A 20,122-nucleotide genomic window follows, 5' to 3' on the forward strand; every position below is an offset into this window, starting at 1 on the left:
TGCGGAGAATTGCATCCGGGTTTGCACAGCCAGCCAATCAACTGCAGCCCCACACTATAGGGCGGGGCGTCCCTTAAAGGCGCAAGGTCCCCTTTATCTTACTCCTCCGGTCCAGGCACTGTTGTCGGGCCCTTCGCCGTGTCTAAACGGGGGGCCGAGCTACAAGTCACTCCGCATTGGCCACTCATAGCCCCACATCCCAACTAACTCCGGTTCTCCCAGGGGCTGCGGGGGTCAGGCTGGAGAAGGGGCACGTTTTACCCTCCGCGCCAATCGCACACGGGGGCTTCCCCACGTGCAATGGGGCTACGCTCCTTCGCAGCGCGCGAATTCCCGGCAAGGTGTCAACGTCCCCTCTCCACGGGCCCCGCCGCGAGCCATGCCCGGAGAGCGCGGGGCCAGCCTCGCCGGAGTGGCCAGACCTGGGGGGTAACGCCGGGCCGGGCCGGGCTGCGCTGCGGGTGGCCCCAGCCCTCCCGTCCCGCTCCCCAGGGCGGCAGCTGGTGTTTGGCGCGGGGTGCAGCAGGGCCCACGTCCTGCCCGCGCGCTGGAGCCGAGGGGAGCGAGCCCAGCCCGCCACGGGACCGGGCTCTGGAGCAGCGAGCGCGGCGCGAGGGCTCGAGCCTATCCGCTTCTGGTGGCAGAGGCGGGGGTACGGGGGCCAGTGGGGGCCAATCCTTGGCGAGCGGGGGCGGGGTACGGGGCCCGGTGGGGGCCAATCCCAGCGCACGGCGTTTCCCAGCACCCCCCGCGGGCGGATTGTACACAATCATCATGGCTGCCGCCTCTGCCTCCGCTGATGGTGAGAGCTGGTGGCAGCCGGGGCAGGGTCCGTGGTGGGACGGGGCCTGGTGCCGGGGTCGGAGGGCTGCCCCAGAGCCTGCCATGGGAGGATAGGGCCCCGGGAGGGAAGGCGCAGCCCGGGCAGCGGGGTGCCGAGACCCGGGATCGGGGGGAGCCCTGGCAGCTGCCCCCCGCCACGGGAGGGGGTGTCCGAGTCTCACGGGCAGCTGCGGGGCGGCGTGTCCCTCCCCCGAGAGCCTGGGCCCTGGTTCCTGGCTGGAGGGCAGCAGGAGCAGAGGCTGCGGAGCGAAGCGGCTGCCTTAGTGCCAGTGCAAGGGGACGGGGGAGAGCAGAGCCGCCGGCGGGAGACCTCAGCAGCGTTAATCGCCCAACGTGCCTCCCTCTGGGCTTCTCTGGGTCTGTTTGTTTCCTTAGAAGTCGATGAACCTGGTATGGAAACAGAAGCTCAGAAACTGGAGCTTAGCTGTGGAGATGCTGGGGAAAGCAATTCCTCCGCGGCTGGAAAAGCCCTGGAAATGGACCAACTGCAAGAGGATTCAGACATTTCACAGGCTTCAGTCAGCAACGGTGGCGATTCCGAGACTGGGAAGGAACTAGTAGAATTAAAAATCATTTGGAACAAAAATAAATATGATGTGAAGTTCCCGCTTGACAGCACAGGGGCTGATCTGAAAGAGAAAATCCACTCACTCACAGGTAAAGTGTAGAGTATGCAGCATGCAGACATAACTACTTGCCACATAAGTTTGTTTCTCTTCTGACCACAAATATACTCATGGGGGTTTAAAATGCCCTTTAATTCTTGCCTCTTAGGCCTTCCACCCACTATGCAGAAAGTCATGTTTAAAGGACTTGTACCAGAGGAGAAAACATTACGGGAAATCAAAGTAACAAATGGTGCAAAAATAATGGTTGTTGGTTCAACTATCAATGATGTGCTAGCAGTAAATACTCCCAAAGAAGCTGCTCAACAAGAGGTGAAATCTGAAGAAAATAAAAAAGAGCCTCTTTGTAGACAAAAGGTAAGTGATGTCTCAGTAACTGTTGGCATAGGACAAGGAAATTTGGGCTCGTACAGTTCTTGTGTAACGTTGTGTTCTAACCCTTGGGTTCTATTCCACTCTGAAGTAGACTATTTCTTACTTACAATCATTATTACAAGAAGGGGCCAGCATAGATGAGTCCTAACAGAACATATTGGTATCTATCTAGTCCAGTGGAAGCCCTGGATTCGCAAGGACAGTGTTGCACTGGTGACTTATGGAGCTCAGCAACTCAGTAAGACAAATGTTATTAGCAAGGATTCACAAGAGACAGGCTTCATATTCCATTTTTAGTCTACTCTTAGGTCAGGTGAGCAAAAATTGGTGGCTGTTCAGTCACTAATGTGAAACAACTTAATGATCTTAGTCCCATTCCTAGCAGTCTAGTTTCTATGTCTCCCAAACCACCTTCATAGTTGGTCCCTTTTTTGGCAGCTTCATCAGCCCAGAGAACACTGAACTCCTCTCACATCTAAAGGTGTTTTCCCCCCCATAAGAAAGTTCAGCGACAGTGTAAGAAAGCATGCTGTCATGGCTGTGCTGCATCTGTGGTAGGGCTGAATAAAGGGCTTTTAATTCTAGTTGTTTTCAGCCACATATTTTTCATCAGCAACAAATTCCATTAAAAGTTAATGTTCACTGTTGGTTTGCAACTCTTTTATGAAATATGCTTTTGTCTTTTTATAATCTATTATAGTTCACATTTACTGTACATTTCATCCTTGTTCAAAGGTACTCAGCAAACTTGTCAGTTGCAAGCATGTTTTTTGTTAGTACTAGTGCTCTAATTTATTCTGGTTTTGTTTCTGTGTTACTTTATTAAATCTAGGGATTGTATTTCTGACAGTCATTGAACATAACACCTGATTATTACAATTGTCTTGCTAAGGGATAACTCCTCTGTGATATTAAACTTGTGCCTGGCTTCTGCACACAATAGAAGACTTTTTCCTTTTTTGCATCTTCTTTGGGTTTTGATTCTCACGGTATTTCTTTAGACAGTCATAAAAAAAACCCTGTTGACTTTTAAAACTAACCAGTTTCTGTTTGATAAATGACTTACCCTATTTTAAAAAAATGTTACATAGAGCTATTGCACAGTATTTCAGGAAGTGGTCAGGGGTAAATTAAAAGCTTTGTGTCACGTTTCAGTAGTCTAATTTCTGGTTTTCGTTATAGCAACACAGAAAAGTATTGGATAAAGGAAAACCTGAAGACGTGATGCCTTCTGTTAAGGGTGTTCAGGTAAGTTAAATAACCACTTGGACCACTGTCCTGATCAGGAAATACGCTACCAGCCCATTGTTCATGCTCCCTGAGACTTTTTCCAGATTTGTTTCCCCCTGCTATCTTAGTACTCTACGGCTTTTTCTTGTACATTTTAAGTCTTGCATTTTCACTTTTTGTATTGCGTATTTTTAGGAGCGCCTGCCGACAGTGCCCTTATCCGGCATGTACAACAAAACAGGGGGGAAAGTGAGGCTGACCTTTAAACTAGAGCAAGATCAGCTGTGGATAGGCACTAAAGGTAAGTGACTAAGACTGTTACTCCAGGTATTGACTAGTTGTGTATGTACAGACTAGACTCATAGATTTTAAGGTCAGAAGGGGCCATCATGGTCATCTAGTCCGACCTCCTGCACATCGCAGGTCACAGAACTTCACCCACCCGCTGCTGTAATAGACCCATCACTTCTGGCTGAGTTACTAAAGTCCTCAAATCATGATTTAAAAAATTCAAATTATGGAGAATCCACCATTTACACTTGTTCAAACCTGCAAATGATCCGTCCCCCACACTGCAGAGGAAGGAGAAAAAACCTCAGGGTCTCTGCCAGTTTGACCTGGGGGAAAATTCCTTCCTGACCCCAAATATGGCAATCAGTTAGACCCTGAGCATGTGCGCAAGACCCACCAGCCAGACATCTGCGAAAGAATTCTCTGTTGTAACTCGGAGCCTTCCCCATCTAGCATCACGTCTCCGGCCGTTGGCGATATTTGCTGCTAGCAGTCGCATATCGGGTACATGCCATTGTTCGCAGTCCCATCATAAAGACCAGTTTCAGTCAAGAATAAACTTTATTAAAGGAATAGCTCCTGCTCTTTTTATATTAATCATTCAAAATCAAATGTTCACTCTGTTTCTTTCTCAGATAGGCTTTCTTTAGGTGGCTGAATATAACAAAATATTTTATGTATTTGTACTTGGAAAGCTTGAGTTTATTTGTTTTACTGTGCCATAAATAAGATTAAGATTTCGTCATGGTTATTTTTAGTAAAAGTCACGGATGAGGGGGGCAGCACCCACCACCCACGGGAGCTCGTTGCTCCGGGGTCCCCTTCCACCCGCAGCAGCTCGGAGCTCCAGGGCTGGTGCCTGGGAGATCCATGACCTCTGGGACATAATCTTATTCTTAGCCATAACTCTCAATTGTGGATTATAATATTTAGCATTCATAACATTTCTTATCTTCAGAGCACTGCATAAGCAATTTAATCCCCACAGCACAGGGAGGCTCAGTGACTTATCTAAGGCCACAGAGAGTCTCTCTCAGAGCTGGAATACTGCTAGGAATACTGGCACCACTCTCATTATCTGTTCTAGGAACTGAAATGAGTTGGGTGACTTGTTTCAGGGCTGTGCAATTGCAATCTAGTTTAGAGAAGACAGCATGTGCCACTGCAGGGAATTCAATTTACAATCTTGAAGACAGGCCAGCAGAAGCTGAAAGTGCTGTGGAGATAGCACAGTATGCGGAGGACATCACTCTCAAATAACCCCTTTGCTTCCAGATAACTAAAGGAACCCATGCCTTGCTCCCCTTGGCCAGAACGGGATGATGCTGCAAAGATGGGGGAGAGGAATGGGGGGAACTTGTTGTCTGAGTAAGAGAGCTTAGCTGGACTGTTATGCTAGCTTGGATAACAATTTCCTGCTGCAAGATGATAATAATTAATACTTTATATTGAGATTTGCAAACATTAGCTCCCATACAGCACAGGTCTTCTTCCAAAGCCTAGCAGAAACCACTGGCTGGGTTCTGTGGGCCTGTGATCTCCAGGAGGTCAGACTAGATTACCATAATGGTCTCTTATGGACTTAAAATCTATGAATTTGTGGCACCAATCCTGTGGCAACACCCAGTACGGTGACTTCATTTTTGTTGGGCTAAATGATTGATGGAGAACTAGTCCTATTACAGCATGGGCTGGGTGTTGGTGCAGTCAAGTCTGAGTTGCTCTCCATTTCATTATTGATAGGTGTGCTCTATTGGCTAATTAGTGTTTGAATAATTACTTACCTTTCCCTCTGCTACAGAGTTTGAGGATTAATATTTCTAAAGCACCTTTTGATCCTAGAGCAAGCAACTTCCCCTGGCTGTGCCTCACTGACCTGTCAATTTCAGAGATGTTATGAGAAGTAATCAGTTAATGTTTGGAGGATGCAGAATAAGTGCCAAGTAATTTGCTCCGTAAATGATCATCCGCCCATCAATTTGATTGGAATTGGCCTGTGACAGCCATAGGGTCAGAGTAATTATTGCATTAAAATGGAGAATATTGGTTTACATTTTTGTCTTCTCTATGGTGTAAAAACAAAGTGCCTCTGTGCTGCTGCATTTCCTTATGTATCTTTTCCGAGCAGTTGCTGCTTTCTGCCTTGCACTTCAAAGGGTGCTCCTCATTTAAGGTGTGCATTGCTTGGCTTATCTTCTATAATTAGAGCTTGTTTTTATCTATGTCCTGTTCTCAAGAAGATGAACGTAGAGTGTCAGACTGACATGGGTGATGGAAGTAGGAGTTAAAAGGAAAGATTTTAGTTAAAAGTCTAAAGGAAGAAGTGAGGACATACCTCATAGATAAGAAATCCATCGTGAGTCCTATGCTTTAGTAATTCCTCTTGCTCACAGCTAACTACCTAATCCATTATTTTGTAATGTTATCATAGTCATTTATTCAATATCTCTTGTATTTTCTCTCCCTTCTATACTCTCATTAATATTTCCCTTCCTATCTTTTTAATACCTTTATAATAACCACTAAATGCAGTCTTGTGCTGGAGACAGGACTAGATCTTGATGGAAAGTTGTACACTTTTTCATAGCTCAATTCTGCAGAAATTGGAAGGATGAAAAGAGTTACCGTATATATAGCGTTCATAAGCCGAATTTTTTTAGTAAAAAAGGGAAGCACCAGAGAAGGAGGTCAGCTTATGAACGGGTATAGAGAGGGAGAGGTGGGACACAGCCCCTCCCCCCAACAGAGAGAGCAAGGAGAGGCAGCAGAGCCAGAAGGGAAGAGGCGGGGCCAGAGTCTCTCCGCTTCTGGCCACGCTGCTGTCCCCCCAGCCTCCGAAGCAGCTGCAGCTCCGCCACTTGGCCCCACCCCCCAGAGCAGGCTGTGGCCACGCCACCCGGCCCATCGGAGTACGCTGCGGCCGTGCCACCCAGCCCAGCCTGCTGGAACATGCTGCGGCCCGCTGCCTGGTCTGGTCCGCTGGAGCAGGCTGCGGCCACGCTGCCCAGCCTGCCGGAGCAGCTCCAGCCAGGCCAGAGACATCCTCCCCTGGCCCTTCCCAGGTAAGGTGGGAAGGGATGGGATGGGGAGAGTGTGGGGGTCCCGGGCTAGGGATGGGGTCATGTGGGGGTGGTCACAGGGGTTACTCCCCTGACTCCCAGCTTCTCCCCCCAAAAAAATTTCCCCACCAGTTGCTGTCCTGGCCTGTCAGGGTAAGCAGCTGGCGCACCGGGACACTTTGTTTACTTAGGTTTACCTCCGTGCCTGCAGATGCTCAAGGTAAACAAACCATCTCGGCCCACCAGCGGCTTATCCTGATGGCCCAGGAGCCAAAGTTTGCTGACCCCTGAATTATAGGGTCGGTTTATGAATGGGTCATAAAAATTTTCCATATTTACTTATCCATCTTGGGGGGGTCGGCTTATAAATGAACCGGCTTATGACCAAGTATATACGGTAATTGTTTTACATACTTAGACCCTGATCCCACATACATATATGTACGTGCTTCACTTTACAGTTGAGTCCTATCAATTTTAATTCGACTGCTCACAGTAGTAGAGCTAAGCACATGCATAAGTGTTTGCAGGATCAGAATCCTATATTGGTTGGTTGAAGAAAATTAGGTTGTCTGGTATTTAGAGGGGCTATCTGGCACAATATGAGTCATCGAAGTTTAGGTGGCAGGGACTGGGTTTACTTTGAATTGCTTGCATGCTGCTACCCCCTGTCCCTCCTCCAGCAGGAGTGTGAGAGATGGTGTCTGAAGTCAATATGAAGCACTGTAGCAAAGCACTGCTGATAGATCAAACATTATTTTTATCCATTTTAATGTAGAGAGAACAGAAAAAATACCCATGGGGTCCATTAAAAATGTGGTGAGTGAACCTATTGAAGGACATGAGGATTATCACATGATGGTAAGTAATTCCTCTGCTTAAGTAATAATGGACTAATAACTCCATGCTAATACATTGAACAAGAGGTTTAAGTTAGAAAAAGGCCAAGGCTGACAGCCTTGAAGGTTTTAAATACTTCTAAAAGGCTTTAGCCTTCAATATTGTCTGCTATTACAGAGTAAATATTCTGAGCAATATGAGCTGAATGCTTGCGATGACTTTGGGATACTGAACCGTTTCTACCCAAGCTTTAAAGCCATTTAAAATCCTATGGCTTGAAATGACAGCACAGCCACTGTCAGAAATGGTTACATTTGGAGTATTTCCTAAAATGGTGTATCATTATAGTTGGGGACAGACTTTCAGAAGAGCTCAGCTTGTTGTGTGCAGATTGGATGCTGAACTCTTCTGAAAACATGGCCATAATCCTATCTGATTTTATGCATATTTAACATTTGTCTTTTCAGTTTCTTCCTTTGTAACAACACTTATGTCCCTAACATTGGGGCCAGTAAGAATTCCACATCTTCAGCATTACTTTCCACTAAAAAACTCTGCCAGAACAATCTTTAGCTCAGTAAGAACTTAACTGACAGTTACAGTAGGAGAAAGTTAGTAGTCCTAGAGTGAACTTCCACCTGATCATTTTCTCAAAATAAACACTTTGTGGTGATGTTCCTTTGTCAGAAAAGAGTTTAGCTCTTGGTAGGTTACTGTTGGTATTACACCTCTACTCCGATATAACACTGTCCTCAGGAGCCAAAAAAATCTTACCGCGTTATAGGTGAAACCGCGTTATATCGAACTTGCTTTGATCCACCGGAGTGTGCAGCCCCGCCCCCCCGGAGCACTGCTTTACCGCGTTATATCCGAATTCGTGTTCTATCGGGTCGCGTTATATCGAGGTAGCGCTGTACTTCCCCATATCTGATTCTGTATTAATTCCTGTTGCATTCATCTTCTCTACTTGCCTCAGTGGAGGTAAAGAATTTTCCCACCGTCCATTTTAATGTATTGAATCTCTGAAAGGTTGGTAATGTGTTTAGGAAAGTGATACATATCAGGCAAGGGTAATGTTGATTCTGCTATGGGGCTTTTTAAAGTCCAAGAGTTCCTTTTTTTCCAGTTCAGGCTTTTCTTTTAAAGAATATCACTGTAACTAAACTTCGTAATGTTGAGATAAGTTTCTTAGACAGAAATTCCACTTCTCCCTTTGTGGGAGGAAAGGGGAAAATGCCCTGAGCAAAAAATTATCTGCAAGAGGAAGCTGTTCCATGCCTTTTCCAAACGTTCCATTTGTGATCGCTCAGATGGAAGAGCAGCCTCTTCAGATTAGGGCATAAACTATTGCTCAAACCACAAGGATAGAGACTGTTGCCACTTCGTAGTTCTCTCTCCTATTTACATCAGTCATAATAAATAGATAATGGTATTTAACATTTAAATACAAAATACTTGCTGAAACTTCAACTGCTACAATGCAGCCATCTGCCTCAGCCCTGTGCACTGAGTTAACTGGCTTAGATTTTTTTCTAGGAGTTGTGCTGCAGATTCTGCTCTGAGTATGAGGTAGGGGCATTTGGAGGAGGCAGTAGTTGCAGTAGATTAAATTAATTTAAGAGTAAATGAATTGTCCATCCAGATTGTCTGACACCATTTGTTCTGTTTGTTTCCAATCTGTAAATGCTACCTGTTGTCCTTTTAATTTTGCAGGCATTTCAACTGGGCCCTACAGAAGCATCTTACTACTGGGTTTACTGGGTACCTACTCAATATGTTGATGCAATCAAAGACACAGTACTGGGCAAATGGCAGTATTTTTGAAAGCACGCTCACCTCTGGCACAGGAGACTGACACAAAACAAAGGACACTGCTGGGAGAGGCCTCCGACATCCCTGGATTTGACAGTCCTGGAACTTTATTAATAAAATATGATATAACGAGGCATTGACGGAAGCCAGAGGTGATGTTCTTTCACCATTAGTTTACTTTTAACTTAAAAATTTCAGCATCCCTTTTCTGCAGTCAGCTTCAATCATATTTAAAGTAAATACAATGGAAATCAATAAATCTCAATTCATAAAACATTGTGTGTAATACACTTAAATCTGCTGAGAGTAGATCTTCCAATTTAGTTTTCAGAAGAAAATATTACAATGTATTGTTGAAGATTTTTTACTTGATTTGAACAAAAGACAAATATTTTCATAATTCTTCAGTTACAAACAGACTTAATTTAGTTATTTGGTTGTGATTGAGAGTTTGAAAACAGTTTTTAAAATTTTTTTTAAACAGTATGCAAAACTGGGGTTTAGTAAGCCATATTACACTGGCCCTTTTATTTCAGGTTTCACTTCTTTTAGTAGCAACATTTTAACTTTTTTTTAAACCCAAAGATGCCCAGTTCCTCTGTGTTTTTTATACCAGCAGCTCTGGGATGATGCTTGCAATGTTGCATATTGGGAGCAGGAAGATACCACTGTAGACTTTCTGTAGCCAAGATGGCTTGGTGCTGCTTATATCCCATTTCATGCAATTTCAGTCATTCTTCGTTGCTTGCATAGCTCTGTCCCTTTGTCTCTTTCAGGGGGATTCTGTTTCTATGAGCATCTTCTTTACCTTTTATGTTGGGGTCCAAAATCCTATTGCAGCAAAGTCGTAACACTGACCTAGTTGGCTGAGTTAGTATTGATTTTTCAATCTGCACTCTGCAAAGGACTCCTGGAGTCAGTGCACTGCAATCGTAACAAAGATGATGCTAAAGGAAGTGAACCAAAGAGACCTTCCTATTAATTGTTGGGATAAGCTGGCCAAGATGCCACTTGATTTGGATACTGCATAAATAGGGTAGAGTAGTCAGTCCTTTGTGATCTGGGTTTGAAAAGTCCTAGTAATATAGTTCAGTGAGTCTTACGAAGTTTTGTATATGCACCCAACCACTGACCTTTATCTTTAAAGGGTAAAGATGGTAAGGCTACATTTCAGCTTTTCTTTCCTCAAGTTTCCAACAAATTATTCTAGTCCTTTACCCTAGTTCTTTCTGAAGTAATGTTCCTCATCTGTGGCTCATGACATTTTGCCTGTCAATTTAGCAGTTAAGTTAAAGTGCCATTTATCTCAGGTTTTCTGAGTGGACCTTTTCAGTCCTGGAAAGGTTCACACCCTTAACGGATTGTATTGCACAGCAAGGCTGAATCAGTCCTGCTATCCGTTTAACCTGCATATAACAGATCACTGTTCTGATTTTTATCTCCTGTTTTTTTTAAAAAAACACTGTACACTTCTTAGTATTGTTTGATACGTGTAGTTCAAAATTTTGTGAAATTGATAGGGAAACATCCCTCTCTAGCAAAGGCTAAATTTAACATATTCCTTGTCTATATTTCATTTTATTTGAAATAACCATGTTGAAACTCAGCAGATACAAATTCCTGAATGAGTATTTTTATAAAGATAGATGGGGAGGGGGTCAGTTATGATGATGGCTTTTTTTTTCAAATATGGTGGTTGAAAGTCAATTTGGATTAAGGTTCTCTGTCTGCCTGTAGACTATTGGTGGCAACATAATTTTGGTTCTGATTTGTCTTTCCGGTTTGAACATCCCTACAGTATAAATCGGTGTTAAAGGTGTTCTTCTCCCCTTGTTTATAAATTGGTCACATGCATATTACACTTGTAGCTTGAGATACTTCCTTTTCATATGAAAACTGGTACTAATGTGTCTTGCTATATAATATATACATTGTAACAGGGATAGTTTTGAAGTAGTACAATGTCAGTTTCCTAGGACAACCTCTGAAAGTTCTTAGCAAGTACATTAATTCTGGTAATAGAGTTGCTGTCAGTTCCATTACCTTTGAGCAATATGTAAAACTTAAATGCAGATATCACGCTTTTTATTTTCTAATGCCCAATTTTAGTATTAAGGCTAAAACTGCAGTATATGAAGGAAGGTGTATGTGCTGTACCTACACCAGACACTACCGCACTCTACATCAGTGCATAGCAAGAGGCAGTGACACACATGTAGCATTTTCTGTCCCTCATACTCATTCACCTACACCCTCACCCAGCCTTGCTGATTCAGCGACTATCAGCTTCCACTCACTGCCTCACTTACCCCTGAACTTGTCCATAAACCCACTTGTGTTCCCTTTCCTGTGCTTTCATTGACTTCTCATTTGAAAGGCCCCACTGCATTCTGTCCTCTTTTGCAACTCCTTCTAAACACTCCAGTGAACTCAGTGTTCACACTCAATAATGTGGCTGAGCGCACACTACCACCAGTGCTTGTAGTTCTGTGGTAGTGTGCACACGCGACCTCACCACTTCCAAGAGAGCAAGGGCATGGAATCCAGTGTAACATTTCATGTTCCTGTTTGCTCCTTCCCTGAGGCCTTTATTGATTCTACATCCTGTGCCTGGTAAAATAGATCACTGATATTTAAAAGGACACAGTCAGTTAAAATATTCTAGATCTTTACTTGTGTTACAAACATTTTATATTATTACAAATGAAGAAAAATATTAAATTCAAATGTACTTGTCCCTGTTTATGTTCCTTGTTTCCTTTTTACCTTCATCTGATTTAGAACATAAAATCCGTTTAATTTTTGTTCACCCAATTTTACTTTCAGATTCTAAGGGCAGTTGTTTGGGTTACAACACAGCAAGGGGAGATGTGTCTAACCTGTTTGCATTGTTGGCTTTCGGGTTTTTGGCTATGTTTATTGGTTTGGGGTTTTATGAAAGTTTCTTAAATTCAACCTGAAATATTAATTTTAAAGTTGACAGTGCTCCTTCAAGTTATCTCAACACTATTTGGAGTGACATGAAGCTTTGTCTCTTCTGGTATTACCTAAAAAAGTAACTTAGGCTATGTCTACACTAGCACTTTTATCGGTAAAACTTTTGTCAGTCAGGGGCCTGAAAAAACACCCCCCCGACCGACATAAATTACATGGGCAGAAGTGCTGGTGTGCACAGCGCTGTGTCGGTGGGAGACGCTATCCCCCTGACATAGCTACCACCGCTCGTTGGGGGGGGTTTAATTATGCTGGCAGGAGAGCGCTCTCCGTTGGCATAGAGCGGCTACACGGGAGACCTTATAGCAGCGCAGCTGTATCGGTACAACAGTGCCGCTGTAAGGTCTTTAGTGTAGACATAGCCATAGTTAACTTTGTTCATAAAATCCTAGGAATACACAATAACTTCAGCATACGTTCTACAGGCTGCTGAGTCCAAGTTCAAGAGCCATTTGCTACTCTGTGTCTTTACACTGAATTCTCCTTATGTAACCATGGGAAATTCCTTGTTGGATCCAGGTTATCCATTGGTCCTAAGAGCCCAAGGAGCACATGGGCAGTGATGGAGTAAAAGAATACATTGGTATATCCTTAAGTAATAAAATCATTTATTACAAAATAAGTGTTAGAGGTAAAGTACTAATAAAATATATATTTCTAGATTGGCTGAATAAGATTGTTGAAGATCATTCGTATAGTCCTTCCGTAGTGAGTTTGCAATAATTCTTAATTATGCTTATGAACAATACAGAAGTTGAGTTCCTTCAGTTATTTTCACATTACACCCTTTAATAGGGGGTTCTGTTCCGTATTCTAAAAGAATGTAATTCCCAATTAAATGGGATATAGCACCCCATAATTAAGTAGTAGCGTAGGTGCTTTGCCCCACTTTTATGGTTACTGGCAAGCAGTGAAAGTATTTGGAATGCAAGTGAGGATATTTTTGGTGGGAATGAGGAGGAAAGTATTTCCATGCACACAGATCCTAGATGCTTTTCATATGTTGTCTGGCCAAAGTATCCATTTTAGCTATTCTAGGTGCCAGTACTTCTTTGAAGGACACTAGCACCAACCCATGTAAGTGAGGAGCCTCACTGAAGTCGAACACCTCACAGTGCTGGAGCTGGTGCTACCGTTACTGATGTAGTACAAGCCCTTCACTGTATTACTTTTGATCTTTCCTTGCCTGGATTTCTCATTTATCTCTGCTTGTTTTGATTATAGTATTCGCTCCATAACTCTCTGCATCCCAAGTGTAAACACCTTCCTGATAGTATTTGCAAATCAGTACAATAAATGTTTTTAAAATTTTGCTAGGCACAAATATCAACTACATCAACTCTTATGCTCAGTCATTTTTGTATGAAGAATTTTTAATACCTGTAGGTTTCCCATGTTAAGTTCAACCTTAAAGTAAATCATGCATTTTTCTTAGCACCAGTAAGTACATCTCAAAGATAGTGTATTACTAGCTAGGATAAGGATGCTCTTGTGGTGGTTAGTTGGGCAAAGTCACAAGAGAAAAAGAAAAAGTGGTTCAGGGGAAGGATTAGTTAAGAAACTGATAACCTGCAATACTCTAACTTGTAGCACATGCATACAACCTGATAAATTATGTAGCTGTTTCCACACATTGTATCCATCATTTCATATGATAAGGGCCAAAGATAAAAAGTTCATTTGCAATGCCATTTATATCAAAGGTGCCATATTTTGGTGGGGTTTTCTTCCTTTTTCTCTTTTACCGGACTCCAGCTTTACCTCAGAATAATTGCTGATGCAACTATCCGGGCACTGGCATGTTCTCCTCAGAGCACATGCTCTGTACTCTGTGATCCAGTTGGTTGGTGTGCCAACTCTGTGGTACAAGTTTTGCTTTCAAATTCTCCTTTCACTGTTTACTCCTCTCTCTCTCTGTCACTATGCTTTCCCAAGGCACCTGTTTCATTTGGAGATTCATACTCTAGACTTTCACTGTCTGATAGGAGTTGGTTCTTTATTATGTTTATTGTCAGGGTCACTTTTATTATACTTGAGGGAGGCCAGGATCGCTGTAGCAAGTCATATGTAGAACACATGGTCATTTTACCTTCCAGCAAAAGATTTCCTTTGTGTGGCTCAAAGAAGTTTACTATGTCTTACCTATATTCTAGGCAATTCATTCTTTGGTTCTGTATGTTTAAAAAAAAAAAGACCATGTTTAAGTTTTCACTGCAGAATTATTATAAAATGGAATATGTAAGTACCATATTTATGGTATTTTAAAATAATCTATTACCTATTTTGGAGGAGGGGGAGATGACAAATATTTAGTCTTAGATTTGCACTGCTGGATTTTTTTAAGCGTAACCTTGACTGGTTATCCTATTGTTTTATTCTGTAAAATTAGTCTTATCTATTAAAGTTTGATAATTAAGCATTCTGTTTGAGTGATTTACATTCTACACACATTATTTCCTATAGAAAATAGAATTCAAAATTAATCTCTGTTAGAGAATGACTTCATATGTACCAAGGAGAGAGGGGGACCATAGTTATCATCTAGTCCGAGCTCCTGTATAACACAGGCAATAGAACTCCCCCTTCCTTATAGATTGGGATGTGGGTGCTTTTTTTTCCCCTCTCTCTCCCTTACTGCGCTCTCTTAAGTGTTTTCCCTCTTCAGGTTTTTGTGCTTGCATTCTGTTTTACATTTTTTCTCTTGTCCTATCCCCACCCTTTTAATTTCATTAAAATAAAACAACACAGAAACTGTATTCTTACCAGTCACTGATAAATTCATAGCCCTTCTGAATTGATCAAAGAAGTAGAAATTATCCTGGTACCAAGAATCAAGGTGTAGGTAATTTATAGATGCCAAAGGCATGCCTGTGGTCTACAGCATACTGGTCATCTCACAGTTTCACTTCTGCTCCTGTGCTCCTTTATCTGATGCCCAAGAAGTCAGGATTCCAGTGATACCTGTTGGAATTTCTATAGTCTAGAGTGTCTGTGTTAGATGCTGGCTTCCAAATATGGATGAATTAGCTATGTAGTTTGTTCCTTGTATTATTAAAAAAAAAAAAAAATTATGAGACATGAATATCTACACTTATGCTTAAAAATCAGGTTAGGTTTTGTTTTAAATGATAGAATGTGCCTGTGGAGTGCGCACATACTAAAAATGTAAAAACATACAAGTATAATCCAAAATTTGGTCAAAAGTCCCACTTTAGCTTCCCAATTCATAAGAAGTGAGACCCTGAGGAAAAGTTTGACTTAATAGACAGGACTTGCACAATCTGGGTTTGTACAGTCTCTAAACAGTCTGGGGTCCTACTGTGCCACTTGCTAATCACATAACTTTTCTGCAGTTCAGTTTTCCCCATTTGGAAAATGGAGAAAATTACTGCCTCTGAGATCTGTGGTTGAATAGTGCTGTCAGTGCTATCTACTGTGCAGTAAGTAAAAACTTTGTTAGATTGCATCTTAACTATTTCCAGTGTGTCAGTGCATTCTACCTCCACCCAGCAAATTAAGTGTTCATTTCCAGACTAACATCAGCAGGCCTTTTTTTTTTTTTTTTTTTAAGTATAATTGTTGGGGGGGGGGGGGGGAATGGTTTGGGTGTGAGCTAGACCTCATTAAAATTGCTTTAAACTTGGTTGCTTTTTACCAGATATGTTTATGGATATCTATGTGGGGTTATTTTTAGGAACTAAAGTTTATTTAAATAGGGTTGATGCAGGAAGGCATCTCTACTTTCTGAAGATGTTAAAGTCTATAGGAAGGGAGTGTGCTGGAAGTTTATATGTGTCTGGACTATAGGGCAGTGAAAGTGGAAGGACACATGGTACTCCTGAGGGCATTCTGCACCAAAAAATTTAAAATTCTGTGCACAGTGTTTTAAAATTCTGCAAATTTTATTTGTCAAATAAATGTGGAGGCTCCAACATGGCATTGGGGAGCACAGGCCCCTGGGCTGCACAGAAGTGGGAGATCACTGTGCAGCCCCCCCGGGGGACACACTCAGCAGTGAGGCTGCATCCAACCGTGACACAGCACAAGGACCTGGCCTGCCCCAGAAACACCCTATGGCCCTGCCCCTCTGTGTGGGCTGGCAGGCTCAGCAAGGCAGGCTCCAAGTGTGGAAGGGCTTAATGTTGGGGGATCCAGGTGTGTGTTGAGAGGGTTGTGGGGGGCAATCTGGGTGTGGGCGGCTCAGTGGGGGAATTTGGGGGGATCTGGATGCACAGGGGCTTATGGGGGGGTTCCGGGTGCAACGGTAATGGGACACTGCTGGGGATCCAGGTGAAGGTGGTTGGGGCTCAGTGGTGGTGGGGGGTTGAGTGTGTGGGGGATAGAGCTTGGCAGGGGGGGTCTGGATGTGGGGGGCTCAGATGCTGGGAGGGATTCAGGGGTAGCTGGTTGGGGCTCAGTGGGGTGGGGAGCCGGATTCATGTGGCTCATCGGGGTGGTCCAGGTGCAGGGGGGTGCATCAGGAGGGTTCTGAGGGTGGGGGGTGAGGCTCAGCAGGAGGGTCTGGATGCATGGGGGTTGGGCAGATGGGGGAGCAACTCCCTGTACGGGAGTCCCTCCCCCTGCAGCTGAGGAGCAATGGGCGCAGGAAGTGGGGAGGGGGAGTTTGCAGAGCTTCCTGCAGCTGAGAGAGAAACCTGGGGGTTGTGTCTGACCTGGCCCTGGATACCGCGCAGGGGAAGAAAGTCCCATCCTCCCCAGCCTAGCAGGGTAGGAGCCACCAGCCGGGTCTTCCCCAGTCCTGCCTCCTGCCCCACAGTGATTTACCTCTCTGCCAGCTGCCCTGGGCACGTGAAACATACTGCTGGGGAGGGTCGCATGATCGCTCTTGTGGCTTCCCTTTGCTTCCCTGTCAAAGTCATTTTTCTGCAGGGAAGCAAAGAAACCTGTGAGGGACATCAATTCTGTGCATGTGCAGCAGTGCAGAATTTCCCCAGGACAATGTTTTCCCCGGGAATTGAAATTAGGGGGGTGTTCAAATTTACAGGGGGGGGGTCAGGGCCAATGAGGTGTGAGACTGTGATGGTGAAGAGGGGCTGTATGGCACTATAGTAAAAACTGAAAAATGTTTCATGACCATTTTATTAGATTTAACTCATGTTTTAAAATCATCACACAAATTAAAGTTGGCTACTTAAGCCTTCTATGAAGCACTACCATCTACATGCTTCTTGTTATAATTTTACACAACTCTGTTAATGAAGTTCTTGAATGCAGTGTGTTCATCTTTGGTGGCTTCTCATGTGTCTGGTACTTCCATTCCTTCAATTGATATGCTCATTAGTTCATTCACATGATCAGGGAGAAGGCGACTTCTTTCAGAACACAAAATTCTATTCAATGAGGCAAAAGAATGCTCAACTGTAGCTGTTGCGACTGGGAGTAGCAAGAGATGAATTCCTACTTCTTTCATCCCAGGAAACATAGCACAAAGATTGGGTCATGCCACTAGTGATGATAAAAAAGAAGTTGAAGTCAAATCTTCATTCATTCGTCGTATAATATTCCACTCTGTGTTCAAATTCTCTATTCTGTCCTGAGCACATGGCAGCCCCATTGCTGGAAGTGCCTCACTCCACTCAACTGTAGGTGTTTTATAGGACAGGGATCTGTAAAAGCTACCTAGAGGTTGAGTAGAGTCTAGAAGTCGCTGTTGTCGATTTTTAAGAATCAAGTCTGTGTACTTTTTCAGTTGTCTTAAACACTTCTTGTCCTCTTTACTTAAGGATTCAATATAAATGCCTTCATTAGTCAACTTCTGGACTGAAGTCTCTGCTTCTTCCAGTACTTTTTCAATGGATAGCTCTCTGGTTGATCCAAATGTAGCTTCTATTGCCGGACAAAGATCTACTACTGTTATAGCAGATGCCTGGATGGCATTGTTTAATGACCCATGTGGTTTCAATGGTAGACTTACAAGAGAGAGAGAATGGCAATAGTCTTCTCTGAACGTAGTAGAAAAAGTAATCCACCAGCCTCACTACTTAGATCCATCCCATCTTGGTAGATACTTTCCAAAGCCGGTAATAATGGCTGGAGTAATTCTAAGACAACAGACAAGGATCGCTCATGAGAAAGCCAGAGGGTTTTCCCAGGTTGGACTAATTTGAACTTCAATCCCAGTGTGTCTGCTATATTTTCCAAGATATTCAGTCTTTTTGGACTCTTACTGAAAAAAGAATAGGACATTACATTTATAGCTTTTTTAAATGTCTTTTGAAGAGTCTGCAGCTCGTACTAGCACTAGTTGGAATAGATGGCCTCTGCAGTGTGTATAGGAGAGATTAGGGTTACACTTTTCTCTGATCAAAGCTTGTACTCCACCATGTCTTCTAGAGAAGTTTGCAGCAGCATCAAATGCAAAAGCAGCCATCTGTTTGGGGTCCAATTGACGAGCATTTAACTCTTCTAAGATGTGGGTTGTCACAGATGCAGCCGATGTGTCTTCTATAACTTGAACATCTAGAAATGCATTTACTGGTCTACCACTTACATCAAGATAACGTACACAATGACTTAATACTTGATGCCCATTTGCATTGGTGCATTCATCAGCCATGTATGTGAATTTTTTGAATGTGATGAGAGAGTTCTTCACTTTTTCAACTGTTGAGTCTTTCACTGTTGCACCACATGCTTCTAGCCAGTCAGTTGAGTTTCTTGCAGAAAGGTAGTGAGCATTTGCTGGTCTTGTTCAGAACCAGTGTTCAACTTCAGGATGAACAAGTGACAATGCCCTTAACATTGGCCTCCAGTTTGTAGTGTGTGGTATCTCTTGCTTAAATAGAAAGTATGATGCCACAGCCATGTTTGTTCGCATGAACTGTGTTGTGTCCTCAACATTCTTAACAGCCTCATTAACACTCACCGGTGTTGTCCTTGGTCAGTGGAGACTCAGAGTTCACAGGTGCTTTCACATGAGTTCACCTCCCAGGTGGGGGGCAAGAAGGCACCTTGCTCATTCCTCCAGCTGTTCACTGTTTGCTCTGGCCACTCTTGTTCATTGTGCCATTGTTCACTCCATCGCTCTGTTGCCAATAGCCCTGCACCGTCACCTTCTGCTGCCACTGTGACCTCTGTGAGTTGGTCTCTTGAGGTCCCACCCAGCTCTCAGTGATTTCAGCTGAGCTCTCAGTGGGGGGACCTCCCTGCTAGTGCAGACTGGGCCGTCTCTTCCACAGAAACACTGTCCCACAGCAGGTCTAAGCACTTAGATCTGATTATCAGAGATTTCAACTGTAGTGGTCACTTAAAACAAAAGACTATTTATGGAGTCTAATCAGCTCTGTCTTTAAACAGTGGAGAGGGGCAGGTCAAATAGTACTTGTGACTCAGGCAGACCATCAAGCAAAACACCTGTTCCCACCCTCTCTCTTGATGCCCTCAATCAGCACAGGCTAAGTACAGTTCTACTGCCCTTTACTCATACAATAAGAATAAAAAATTTCATTATCCCATGCAGTCAAGTGATTTGTAACCCAACCCCAGCCAAAATCTATCCCTTGGGCAATGCAGCTCTGTTTGCTGGATACCTAGGTAGATTAGGTATGAACATAAATATAATCTGGTCCTGAAGCCTTTCCCCCCAACCCATCATAGACTACCAGGGTTAGAAGGGACCTCAGGAGGTATCTAGGCCAACCCCCTGCTTAAACCAGGACCAATCCCTAGACAGATTTTTGACTCAGATTCCTAAATGGCTCCCTCAAGGATTGAACTCACAACCCTGGCTTTAGCAGGCCAATGCTCAAACCACTGAACTATCCCTCCCCCTAGGCTGTCAGAGAGAGCTCATTTGAAATTATTAGGTTGGCCAACATCACTAAAATGAAGGCACTGACATTGTCATAAAAAACAAGAGCTGTATAAGGCAGCTAGTCTATGTACTTTTCAAATCTATTATAGTTTTTCAGATACACATTTTATCATGCACTGTATATGCTTTTAAAGTATGTATTAATGTTTCAATTTCAATTCAAATTTCCAACCAATCACTAAATTGGCAACACCGCAGGTAACTAGTTCACAAAAGGG

General features: G+C 43.5%; 1 protein-coding gene across 2 annotated transcripts; it reads left to right on the top strand.

Moving 5' to 3' along the window:
* Window positions 1-750: 750 nt before the first annotated feature.
* On the top strand, window positions 751-9,211 carry UBFD1 (ubiquitin family domain containing 1). 2 transcript variants are annotated; one of them, XM_065411653.1, is made up of 7 exons: window positions 751-802; window positions 1,219-1,500; window positions 1,618-1,826; window positions 3,027-3,092; window positions 3,270-3,375; window positions 7,203-7,285; window positions 8,978-9,211. In XM_065411653.1, the coding sequence occupies exons 1-7, from the start codon at window positions 775-777 to the stop codon at window positions 9,086-9,088; spliced, it is 885 nt and encodes a 294-aa protein (XP_065267725.1). In that variant the 5' UTR covers window positions 751-774; the 3' UTR covers window positions 9,089-9,211. The 2 variants fall into 2 exon arrangements, with proteins under 2 accessions (XP_065267725.1, XP_065267727.1); XM_065411655.1 differs by having other exon boundaries at window positions 755-802; window positions 1,222-1,500.
* Window positions 9,212-20,122: the final 10,911 nt, after the last annotated feature.

Source organism: Emys orbicularis, chromosome 10 (assembly GCF_028017835.1).
Source record: "Emys orbicularis isolate rEmyOrb1 chromosome 10, rEmyOrb1.hap1, whole genome shotgun sequence".
Lineage (NCBI taxonomy): Eukaryota > Metazoa > Chordata > Testudines > Emydidae > Emys > Emys orbicularis.

Bases quoted from the DNA above. Each gene is read 5' to 3' on its own strand.
- UBFD1 (XM_065411653.1), top strand. From the start codon at position 775: ATGGCTGCCGCCTCTGCCTCCGCTGATG. The intron at 1,501-1,617 runs GTAAAGTGTAGA...CTTGCCTCTTAG, and splicing joins GAAAATCCACTCACTCACAG to GCCTTCCACCCACTATGCAG. The intron at 3,093-3,269 runs GTAAGTTAAATA...GCGTATTTTTAG, and splicing joins CTTCTGTTAAGGGTGTTCAG to GAGCGCCTGCCGACAGTGCC.